General features: G+C 29.4%; 2 protein-coding genes across 3 annotated transcripts; one reads left to right on the plus strand and one right to left on the minus strand.

The window, feature by feature from the left end:
• Window positions 1-4,411: 4,411 nt before the first annotated feature.
• On the minus strand, window positions 4,412-5,524 carry Rpi (Ribose-5-phosphate isomerase). Its single transcript, XM_070647626.1, has 2 exons — window positions 4,899-5,524; window positions 4,412-4,842 (listed from the first exon to the last, which is right to left on the minus strand). The coding sequence occupies exons 1-2, from the start codon at window positions 5,286-5,288 to the stop codon at window positions 4,456-4,458; spliced, it is 777 nt and encodes a 258-aa protein (XP_070503727.1). The 5' UTR covers window positions 5,289-5,524; the 3' UTR covers window positions 4,412-4,455.
• A 1,185-nt stretch (window positions 5,525-6,709) lies between these two features.
• On the plus strand, window positions 6,710-11,830 carry LOC139095911 (ABC transporter G family member 23-like). Of its 2 annotated transcripts, none has more exons than XM_070647456.1 (8): window positions 6,710-7,593; window positions 8,591-9,079; window positions 9,144-9,515; window positions 9,771-10,172; window positions 10,269-10,443; window positions 10,504-10,937; window positions 11,004-11,356; window positions 11,414-11,830. In XM_070647456.1, the coding sequence occupies exons 2-8, from the start codon at window positions 8,934-8,936 to the stop codon at window positions 11,623-11,625; spliced, it is 2,094 nt and encodes a 697-aa protein (XP_070503557.1). In that variant the 5' UTR covers window positions 6,710-7,593; window positions 8,591-8,933; the 3' UTR covers window positions 11,626-11,830. The 2 variants fall into 2 exon arrangements, with proteins under 2 accessions (XP_070503557.1, XP_070503556.1); XM_070647455.1 differs by having other exon boundaries at window positions 8,915-9,079.
• Window positions 11,831-12,039: the final 209 nt, after the last annotated feature.

A 12,039-nucleotide genomic window follows, 5' to 3' on the forward strand; every position in this document is an offset into this window, starting at 1 on the left:
ATTAAACAACAAAGAGTCCCGAAGATAATCTTAGCAAACCTTAAACTTTATCCACATTAAAGTCACAGTAATAAAGAGATGTATAGTGATAATAAATCGCCAGTAAACAGTACGATAAGATGAAAGTGACTCTTAAATCAAGATGTTTATATTTCATGATATTATCATGCAATTCGTGCTAGTTCGTTAAGCTATAAATTCATTCTCGGTAAGACTTGTATATCATATTTTCTTTGCTAATCACCTCTTTTTATGTGTATCCTTTCTCTCTTGCCTCAGATGTTGCATCTCATAATAAATTATGTTTCACCTTTGAACCTTTCATATGACGCTCATGCTTACGTATGTCCTTCACTGTTGACCTTCTTTATGAGAAGCACTAGAAGGTAACAGCAAAGAAAGAAAATCTCTCTTTTTTAATTAAAACTCAAGGATGATAAAGCTGGAAAGATAAAGATTTGTCGGTAAATATGCTTTAATGATATTACTTTTATCTTGTGTTGCCTTCCCGAGTCCTTTTACCTTTTTTTTTTTCTTCGCCAAGAAATTTGAGACGGAAGTCGTTGAAACGAAGAAAGACAGAAGCGAAAAAAGAGAAAAAAATTCATTTTCTTAGTTCTTTAATTAATACTTACCTGTAACTACGTTCTTAGTTGTTTTCATATTCCCGCATAACTTTTCGCAATTTCCTTCTCAATATTATGCATCTAAATTATACCAAAACTATTAAACTTTTTCCATTAGACGAGGCTGGCTTTTATTTTATGGTTCAATTCACCTAAAGCCACGTAAACAGTCACTCATTCACTCCTCTTCATCATAAATATTTTTCCTTTGATGTGACGGCGCCGTGGAAAAGTGTTACGAAAAACAGAAGGATTCCTCACTCATTTCGCATTCATGTTTTTCACTTTATTTTTCTAATAAGGATTTTTTGCTCATTATAAAATGCAAATGCCTTTTTTCCATTATACTTGAACAATTAAAATTGAATGAAAACTGGTTACTGGGCTTCTTTACTATTTTATTAGTAAGGAAACAGCATTTGATTAGCAATGAGGTGCACAAAGATGCACAATGGGTTTCTAGTGGATTAAATGATATAGACAATTTCTAACAGACATAAATAGAGGCTTATGAAGTACACTCCTTCAACTTCAGTACTAATTTAAGGTGATATGTAAATTGAAAGTGATTGAATTTGAAATGTTGTGTAAGACGTTGCTGTCATAAAAAGCAAAAGAACTGAAATCTCAAAGGATCAAAAGATATTTTTGACAGCATTTTGATATGCTGATATTGAGCACGAGTAGGTGATAAAATCTTCCCACGATGCATCATGAGTTGAATTACCAAAACTTCTTACAAAATTTTCAAAAACTCAGCAAATTTAAGTAGATGTGTTGGAGTGTAAATCAAGGATACATATTTATTTAATAAGTTTAATTAAAGACTCCTCACAGATTTAATTTAATAACAACGATGTTTATTCTTCAGTGATCAGAAGCAGACTAAAAATTAAAACTATAAAAGGGAAAAATAAATAATTGAAATTTCGTACAGTTCAAACATTAAATAACCGTTAGTTTATTCTCATCAAAATGTCTGACTCTTATCTTATTCAAGTAACGTCAAAAATTACACCATCCATACCTTAACTAATGCGCTTAAATTAATTAGTAGTGGTTTGTTTACTTCTCATCACAATCATACTCTTTTTATCTCAAACACTTATAATAAAAGCTCTTATAATTGCAATTACAACTATCATTCCATTGTAATTTTTGTATTCACTCTTATCTCATCTTCGTGGTTGCCACTTGATGCTAATGCAATTCCATTTACATTAAGACAAACATCAAGAAAATTTTCATTTTTAGGAGTAGAAGAATATTACGTTCATGAATGAAACTCACTTTTACAGATAAGAAAGCTGTTGAATTAAAGGAATGAGTGAATTTATCATGAGTCTTTTACGTTACTTTTGCAGCTTTTAAGCGAATTGTTTTTTAAAGTTGAAATCATAAGTTTTATGTTTAATTTTTCATAAAATAAAAGATATTGAATTTTCTTTTAGAAGCAGCGTCGCTCCAACCAAATTTGACGAGCTTGGTGTAAGGAATAGTGAGTCAAATTAACACGGTGGCGGAATGGTTCAGTACTTTGATACCTCGGCAAGAAAGAAATGTCTCGTCTTTTTTCGAATAAAATCTAGTAGAAAAGCGACTCACAGCCTTCATTTGTAGACTACACAGTAATGTCAACAAAGGAGTTTTTCTGATCCCAATACAAACTGAAAATTTAATTAGTGTAGAGGTCTGACCCTTACTCGTTGAACAACTATTAGTTGCGGAATGCCCTGATGCTGCTCTGAATCACTTTTTAATTTAGATCAGTGGTAGACAATCTTTTACTTATCACGGCACTGCTTTGTGGTAAGACTCGGCCCAAGGCAATCGTAAATAAAGTTTATTACTAAGCCATATCAAATTTTTACGATATTTTTTCCTTTTATTATTAAGGACTATTTTTTTAAGAACTAATAACTGATTGAAATTGTACTTTCATTTAAAAATATTGATAAGAAACTTTATAGATTACGAAACATATTGTATCAAAGTATAAAATTTCAGTAACCATGGGGATCCGGTTTTTTTTTAATTTTTATCAACAATTTCTAAAACAAGACTTCAACTTATGATGATGAAAATTTATTTCATCTCTCTGTCAGCTTTCCTTAAATTGCTCCTTCTTTTGTAAATATTTTTGTCATTTCTCATACATATTTTTATCATATCATGCAATTATAAATTTATGACATGAATTCTGCTCGAAAGGAAAAACTTGTATCCTCTCTTTTGGAGCAATTTTTTGTCTGTGTCTTGTTGCAACATGAAATGCCTCAAAATAATGTTTCTTTCTTTATCTCCTTCCTCTTTATGTTTATATACATACCATAACATCATCGTCCTTTATCCCTAAAATAATAATTTTCGTGTATATTCAGACGAGAATGAAAAATGTTTGTTGGTATGTATAGATATATTGTGGAACAAGTACACACGAATGTTTCATGAATCTTAGAAAAAATGGAGAAAATGAAGAAAAAAAGATGAAAATCTTTCAAGAGCTTTTTTGTTTATTGAATTTTTAATAATTTATGGTGCAACATCTCAAGGTATGTTTGAGTAGTTTTTCACTTTGAATGAATTTTTGTTTCTTTATTCGTTATACGTTGCTCATGAATAAGATGAATTGAAAGTCATTTCGGGAATTTCAATGACATGAGAAAAAGGATTTTTAGAGTATGTAGCGTAAGGTTATAGAATGTATAGCTAAAAAATGTTTAATTTATAAATCATTGTTTGAGTTTACTTTTGAGATAAATAGATGTTCATAGACATAAATTCAAAATGTGTTTTCTCATTCAAGTTTAAGAGTTTTTGAACATTTTGTATTTTAAATTGTTATAAATTGTGACAAATAATAAAAGATCTTACTAAAACACCTTTCTCACCACCTGATTGCCTAGCTAGCGTGAGATCTCAGACATCGTTGAGAGCTCAGGAATTGTGTGTTAGCTAAATACTATCGAGTTACTGGCTTATCGCTGGTTGGGAGCTTGAAACATCATAAACATAAGTTTTTGATTAATTGACTTCAACTACAACTTAATTATTTACCAATGAAAACACTGAAAACATAGCACATTACGGCATGTCCAACATTGTAAAATTGATTGAATTGTTAAAATTTTATGAAATCCATTTTCATGAATTTAAAAAACCTTCTCGCTTGTCTGCGGGATAAATTCAGGAAATTTATGCAATTCTGTAGGATGGAGCGACTGTTGCTTCCTCGACCTCAATAAATACATAATGTCTACATATGAACAATTTTCATCATGAATACAAAAAGTAAGTGAATTATACATAAATGTGATTCTTTTTTGGCATGAATATGCACATTCATTTTGGTAAATGATCTGGACATTTGATTGGTACTGACAACTTTAGCGAATGATGAGCTTTTTTCGACTTGAATTCGCTTCGGTATTTGAAGAATCGTATAGAATGTTCAAAATTGTATAAAAGATTCCAGACATCATTCTGATTGTTGAAAATATTATAGTTGTATTGGTTATATATATATTTATATATATTAGTTTGAAGTTCTATTAATTGGCGTTGCCCCTAAAATACATGCAATCAGCAATGATCCAGCACATGATTCTTTTTTTTTCATTTATTTTACAGGTTACAATTTAATGAATATGTCATGATTGCATCAAAAAAGAACATAAAAAGTTTTTACTACTACGATAATCATTTGCAATATTGAACATCGTTGCTGATGTCCAAATGATTAAATAAAACATGGAAAGAGGATTAAATGATAATACAATTTGTAGGGAAAAAAAAACTTTTTATTCATTTCTATATATTTATTTTAACATTAAACTTCCTTTTCTAGGACTGAGCCATCTGCCATTCCGTAATATGCTTTTCTGGCCATTCCAATAAACAATCCTGTATCGACTACACCGGGTATCATCATTATTTCCCTATTTATTCCATCGAAATCTGTTGTTGGAGATCCTTCAAAAAACCAATCGAGGATGAAATTTCCATTATCTGTAACACATGGACCGGCCTTTGCAACTCCCATTCTGAGTTTTAACTCGCCACCGAAAAGAGACTCAATTCTTAATTTTATTGGAACGTATGCGATTGGTGAGACTTCTATTGGAATCTTCTTGTACCGTTGTGTAAGGTATTCTGAATTTTTTGTATAGTCGGCAACAATAATTAAATTTTTGGCACATGATGCAACAATTTTTTCCTGAGGAAATAAACATAATTATATCAACTTAATACAAGTAAAAATTCTCAAATTACCTGTAATAAACATCCACCGCCACCTTTGATGCAATTCAACTCAATATCACATTCATCAGCTCCATCAATCGCAACATCCAGCTCAGGATTTTTGTCTAATTCTCCCAATGTCAATCCATTGTCAAGTATCAAATGTTTGGCTTGAAAACTCGTCGGAATACAAATGATATTAAGGTTCTCATTTTTCACACGTTCAGCAAGTCTTTTAACTCCATAAACAATCGTTGATCCGCTCCCAATACCGAGAACTATGTTGTCTTTCACATGGTTGTCTATGGCTCGTTCAGCAGCGATTCTTTTAGCTGATTCTAAAGACATCTTTGGTTGATTCACTTGGGAAAATAATCTAATCAAGTTGAATGTGTGTTTGACTTTATTCCTCAAAAGCATATGCTTAAAATACGCGGTAAACTTGATAATCACATGCAAATCTTAATAATTTATGATAATGAATTTTTAAGGTTAACCTTTGTCAGTGTTATACATTTAATTTACACTAGTTCTTTTATATGTTAATTTTGGTCCTTGACCTTTGGTTGTATAACGTTCAATTAACTTAGTTTTGCGGTAAATATGTCACAAATATTAAAAGAATAATAGAATTATTCTATGTTTTTTAGGTTTTTCGAAATAATATATCTTGATAACAATAGTTTTCACTTTTTATCACTGAACTTTTATGTTTTTTACTATTTAATTATGTTAAACTGGTAAAAATATCTCGATTTAATGAATTAAAAATAATTTTTGTTGAATCAAAACAATCAATAAAATTGTAAACAAACGATTGAACAGTTACATGGATGTGTTCAGTGAACAAGTATTTTATGAATTTCATTTATTTTAAGAATTCACTATAATCATCATTCAAATATCTATTAATCAAATAAGACATATACAATAACGTTAATTATGCTTGCTTTCATTGTTATATTGTACATTTTATGTCAAAAATTAAAATATTTTCGTTCACTGAAGAAAAAATAAAAATTTTCGACTGAACGCATCCTGCCAACACAACAACTCAGGTTTCGTTCTGTGTAATTTGTTGGAACTTTATAATAAATTGAGATTTCATAAAGTATAGATTTGTGTGAAAAGGACTGACAAAAAATTAATTAAAGTGAGTTTATTTAATTAAATATCATTGGATATTTACATTTCAATTGGAATATTATCAATTTTTACAGAGAAATGGATCAAGTATTGAAAGTTTATGAGCCAGCTCGCGCATTTACAAAAGACTCCATCAGATTAATTAAAAGATGCACAAAACCTGACCGTCGTGAGTTCCAAAAGATTGCTCTCGCCACAGCTATTGGATTCTGTATTATGGGATTCATTGGATTCTTCGTTAAACTCATCCACATACCCATTAACAACATTATTGTAGGCTCATAGAAATTTTTCAACATCCAGAAGATCCAGAAGAAAATATTTTATGATGCAAAGCAAAATGCGTTAATTAAATTTATATTTTTTTCCTCTCAAATCATCCTTAAGTGAAAAAATATTGCAATTTAAGTTATATGTTCTTTCTTAATAAAACAAATTTGAAAAAAGAATTTAATTGTGATTTTTCTAAGTGCGTAATTGAGTAAATAGAAAGTGAAACAATGATTATACGTGGCGGAATGTGGCAGTTTTCATAGTGCATCATTCACATAGTAATGTGAAATCTAAGCATAATTAAATTATGAGATAATTTTTGCATTTACAAATATTTTTACACGCTTTTATTGACAATATTAAGGAGCCTTTAAAATTTTAGAAAACTGTTAAACTTCCACGTTGAGATAATTAAATTTGAAACTTGATTCATAAAATTGCATAAAGGTAGCTTAATAATCGATTTGTTAGTTCGGCTAATATTAAAACCGTACTGGATTTTAATCTCTGAATCGTGAAGTTACTTGGACCTCATTTGACCTTACTGGATTTTGTTTTTTAAGTCGTGAAAGAGGCTTTGACCTTTTGAGAACTTTTTTTTAGGTCGAAAAAGTGACTTGCACCTCACTAAAACTTATTTTTTAGATCGGAGAATAACAAGCTATCAGATGCCCAAATGTTATTAAGGAAACATTTAAGCATCTTAATTTGTGATCTAACAGGACACATGAGTATCAATAGTTTTCTTTTTAAGTTGAATTTGACTATTAACTAATCTTTAAGTTTTTGTGGTATAGATGAGGAAAGTATTGTACATATTCTTTGTAAATGCAAAACATTAATGTCGGCAGAGAGTTAAACATTTTAATAATGCTCAAATCGGTATTGAATTGATATGTAAACAGCGCTATGAGGATGTCGTCGGTTTCATCAAGAACTGAATTTTAAACTGGAAACAAAGGGAGAGTACAACAGATCGATGCTCGAATTGCTACTTTGCTATAAACAAACCCAACAAATCATTCTATTCTAGATTGGAAAAGTGACTTAGATCCTGTATATTGTTTCTATGTACCCAAACATATAAAATACGATTAGTATTAAATTCAAATTCTAGGAGAAGCATTCTTTTTCAACATTCGAGAATTGATTCGCATTTATTTATTAACAAATTTGATCGCTAGCATAAAAATGCGCTAAAGTGACTCAATAACAACGAGTACTTTTATAATTTCTTCTTTTTCTTGATTATTTAAATCTCAAAAGAACTTTAACAGCAATAAAACTAGTTTCTGTCAAAATGTCAGTAAGTACACTGTTTCACACATATACTAGCTTAATTAGTTACATGGTAAAATATAAATATTTTATTGCGGTATACAAATTAATTAATTCCTTTATTTGAATGAATTAACACAAGAAATTTTTAAGTACCTATTTGGTTACTTACAGTATAAAATATTTTAGTAAGCGCATTAGTTTGCTTAAAATTAAAAAAATAATTATAGCAGATTGAAGTTATTCAGAATTTTCGAAACATGTTGACGACCACAATGATCTAGATTTGAAAAAAATGTTCAAAAGTTGACTGTGCACAAATTCGGTTTGAGACTTTAAAGAAACAAAAGTTTTTGCTAATTTACAGTTGCATATTGGCATTAATCTCTTAGAAATGGCTTTCTGAGTAAGTCCTCAAAATATTATTTTGATACAATAAGGATAAATATGTATTTTTGCAAAATTTTTGTAAATGTTTACCGAAAAATTTTACGCACGTAAGTTTTTGTATGAAAAATTTTGAAAAAATAACAAAATTTCAAAGTGAAAATTCTCTTTACTGGGAGGATTTGGACGTTCCAGAAAGATTTTATAGGTAAATGTACGTTAGTTCTTTGACCTTATGCCTGTTTCGCGTTTGTACTCGTGTGTACTCGTAACTTATTTAACTTCAAAAACTCGAAAAAAATTATTTTTTAAAAACGATTTTTCTCTCATTTCAACTAATTAACATGGAATTTATAACACACAATGACAAACTTTATACATTTTTAAAGCATTAAACAACAGAATTGAGTAAAAATAATCATTAGAAACATAAAATTTCAATCAATGAAATTTTGTGTCAAAAATGTAAACAATCGTCAATGTACATTTGAATTAAATTTTTTCGAGTTAGACATTGATTCAAGCATAGATATTTTTACACATGTTAGATGAAACAAGAATCTTTAATATTACATCAGAAAGTCCCAATAATAATATACTGAATTATTTCAACTTTTGAACATTTTTTTCAAATCTAGATCATTGTGCGACTTTTTGGTTGCCAAAAATAGACAACTTCCATTGTGTTAATAAAGGAGGTTTAATGAAGCCTTTATAACTCAATGACAGAGCCATCTTCAGTTGTGACGCTCGGAGTAGACTCAGACAATTTTGCCGATTTCCAATAAAAAGTATCAGCGTTATTTAAAATAAGACAAATTGAACAATAAACTAATTCTTGTTTTCAAATTAACGGCTTACCGTACTCTTATACATATTCGTTTGTAACGATTGTAATGACAGAAACAAAATAATATTAAAACTAAAATCTAAAAGACATTTGAGTAAACTTTACTTCTTAGTTCTTTAGAAGATTTCATCATGAACAGTTCAAATAAATTCAATCACATGAACGAAAATTGTGAATATGTCGTGCGTGTTAAAGACGCATATAAGTCTTACGGAAGTAAAAGTGAGAATTTTGGAGTACTTTGCGGACTTAATATGTCAATTAAGCGTAATTCAATGTATGTAATTAAATAAATTATTAAAAAACGTGTTAATGACCAAAAACATAAAATTTTAAAACAGCTATGCTTTAATAGGAGCATCTGGTGTAGGAAAAACAACATTAATTAAAAGCATAATTGGAATTGAAACCTTACAAAGTGGTGTAATTGAATTATTCCGAGATTGTACTAAATCTAATCACAAACTTATAGGATACATGCCTCAGGAAATAGCTATACTTCAAAAATTTACAGCAAAAGAGATGCTTAACTTTTTAGGAGTTCTCAATGGAGTTAATACTAATAAAATTAAAGAAAAAATAAATTTTCTCTCGTCTTTGCTCGAATTTCCAAACGATGATAAATTAATTGAAACTTGTAGCGGAGGCGAACAACGAAGAATTTCTTTTGCATGTGCTTTGATGCATGATCCAAGACTGTTGATTTTAGACGAGTAAGTTGGGGTTTAATAACTGAGTATTGAGTAATTTTTAAATGGTTCAAAATTTTATTTTCAAGAAATTAAAGAAAATTCACCTTAACTTAGATCCTTTCACTTTTTTCTACTAGTAAAATTTTAATGTTAAAGTTGTTTTAGACGATCTCTTAAGCTTTAGAATTGTTTATAATAACCCCATGATAGCTTAAATAATCTACAATTGGAAACCACATTTACTACAGTATCAAATAAATTAAAATCAAATTATAGACCAACAGTTGGTGTTGATCCAATTTTAAGAAATAAAATATGGGATTTTCTTAAAACACTTGTAACCACAACAGACACAACAGTAATAATATCAACGCACTACATTCAGGAGTCAATAAATGCAACTACTGTTGGATTTATACGAAATGGAACAATTTTAGTTGAAGAAGAACCACAAACAATTATTCAAAATCTACAAGCTGATAATCTTGAGGAAGCATTCTTTAAATTGAGTTTTCAGCAAAACGGAAACCAAAAAGAAGTTAATCGAGAATTTTTGAAATCAATTCAACATGATGATAAGAAGAAGAAAATTTCTGCAATGACACCGACTGAGATATCGTTCAGTAGGCTCTTTGCATTGCTATTTAAGAATCTTATTCATCAGCGGAGAAATATTGTGTAAGTTCTATGAAAGGATTCACATCATATATTTATGAATGAACTTTGGATTATTTTTCATTAAATATTCAAATATTTAAAAATTTTCTTTTGCAGAATGTGTCTGTTCTCCTGTTTTATGCCTTTAATAATGATAGCTTCTATATATTCTTATGGGAGACATCCAGAAGATCTTCAATTTGGGGTTTTAAATTTAGAGAATTTAAATTTTGATGCAAATAATTGCCCACAGACAAATATTGTAATCAATGATTTATCAAATGAAGATATGGTAAATAAGTGTAGTATTTAATTGGTAATTAATTCATGCAACTAAAGTTTTCTTATCTAGAGTTCATATTGCAATTTCCATAATATATCCTGTAGATATATTATGGAACTTCAAGATATTTTCAACATTAGAAAGTCTTACAATACATTTAAAGATGCAGAAAGTGATGTCCTTAATGGACATATTTATGGATTTATTCTTATTGGACAAGATTTTTCAAATCATCTTCAAACGAGGTTCAACAATGGAATGGATTTAAAATACAACATTAGCGATGATGACTTAATCAATGTTTACTTAGATCAAACCAACTACCAAATAGCAAACTTTATAAAAAAATCATTGTATGAATCATACGACAAATTTACTGAAAAATTAACTAGCGATTGTGGCCGAAATTACAACACAGAAACTCTCCCAATGAAAATTAAGGCTATGTTTGGGAAATTAAATGATGAATATCGAAAAACAATGAGTATTGGAGGTGTCATTGTGTAAGTTTACAATGTGTCTTTGCAATATAACTTACAAAATAATCAAAAGTTCCTTACACTTTTCAGCTACTGCTTTTTCCTTTCATCTTCACTCTCAGTATCTGCAATTATAGAAGACCAAGCAGAAGGAATCATTGAAAGAATACTTTTAGCTGGCACACGACCTCTAGAAATAATTCTATCTCATTTAATATCTTCGACAGTGATTATAATTATTCATTATTTTCAATATTATACATTTCTGGCTTATATGTTTAAAGATGACCTGTATGTAAATCACATTTGGGCAAGCATAACCATTATTCTTGTCGGCATTGCTGGAGTTGTTTATGGTCTCTCTGTGTCAACCCTTACAAAGTCACCAGTTGTTGGAATGTTTTGCTCATCTTCCATATTTCTTCCTGTTTTGGCAATAGGAGGTGAGTTTTAGTTTGATATAAAAAAACACAAGTGACTAATTTTTTAATTCAATTAAGGAGTCATATGGCCACTTGAAGGAGTTGTATATTATTTAAGATATTTCTCATACCTACTTCCATTCACAATGCCATCATTAGCGCTGACAGGGATCATGTACAAAGGATACACAATAAAGCATTCTGCCGTATTCATGTCTTATTTGATTCTTGTCATTTGGATTTTAGGAGGTCTATTTATTTGTTTTTCTAAACTGAAAATTAGACAATAAAAAAATATTTATCTTTTTATACCTAACCTTAGTTCATGTGAAAATGTATGCAATTTCGAGAAGTTATAATATGGGATATTCAAGGTTTAAATAAATGTTTGGTAATACATAATGCCAAGGTTTGAGCTCAGTAAACATAATTGGTGCTTTTGATAAAGAATTAGAATTTTTTTAAGTAAAAATAATGAGGATTGAGGTTTAGATAATGTTAGCTGGCAAAGGATTTTAAGCTTTGAATGGACAAAACAAAATATTAAAAATAAACATATTTAATAGAAAATTTTATTCATCCAAACATTATCCCATTTCAAAAGGCAACTAGTTCCTCAACATTGCAGCTCTCTTACATAGGACAATACAATTTTATTCATCGTAACTTGTAGTTTTGTTGTATATTTACAATGCAATGAATAG

This window comes from Chironomus tepperi, unplaced genomic scaffold (genome assembly GCF_022539635.2).
Source record: "Chironomus tepperi strain 1889 unplaced genomic scaffold, CSIRO-AGI_Ctep_v1 contig_376, whole genome shotgun sequence".
Taxonomy (NCBI): domain Eukaryota; kingdom Metazoa; phylum Arthropoda; class Insecta; order Diptera; family Chironomidae; genus Chironomus; species Chironomus tepperi.

Bases quoted from the DNA above. Each gene is read 5' to 3' on its own strand.
- LOC139095911 (XM_070647456.1), top strand. From the start codon at position 8,934: ATGAACAGTTCAAATAAATTCAATCACATGAACGAAAATTGTGAATAT. The intron at 10,938-11,003 runs GTAAGTTTACAA...TACACTTTTCAG, and splicing joins AGTATTGGAGGTGTCATTGT to CTACTGCTTTTTCCTTTCAT. The intron at 11,357-11,413 runs GTGAGTTTTAGT...AATTCAATTAAG, and splicing joins TCCTGTTTTGGCAATAGGAG to GAGTCATATGGCCACTTGAA.
- Rpi (XM_070647626.1), bottom strand. From the start codon at position 5,288: ATGCTTTTGAGGAATAAAGTCAAACACACATTCAACTTGATTAGATTA. The intron at 4,843-4,898 runs GTAATTTGAGAA...TTATTTCCTCAG, and splicing joins GCGGTGGATGTTTATTACAG to GAAAAAATTGTTGCATCATG.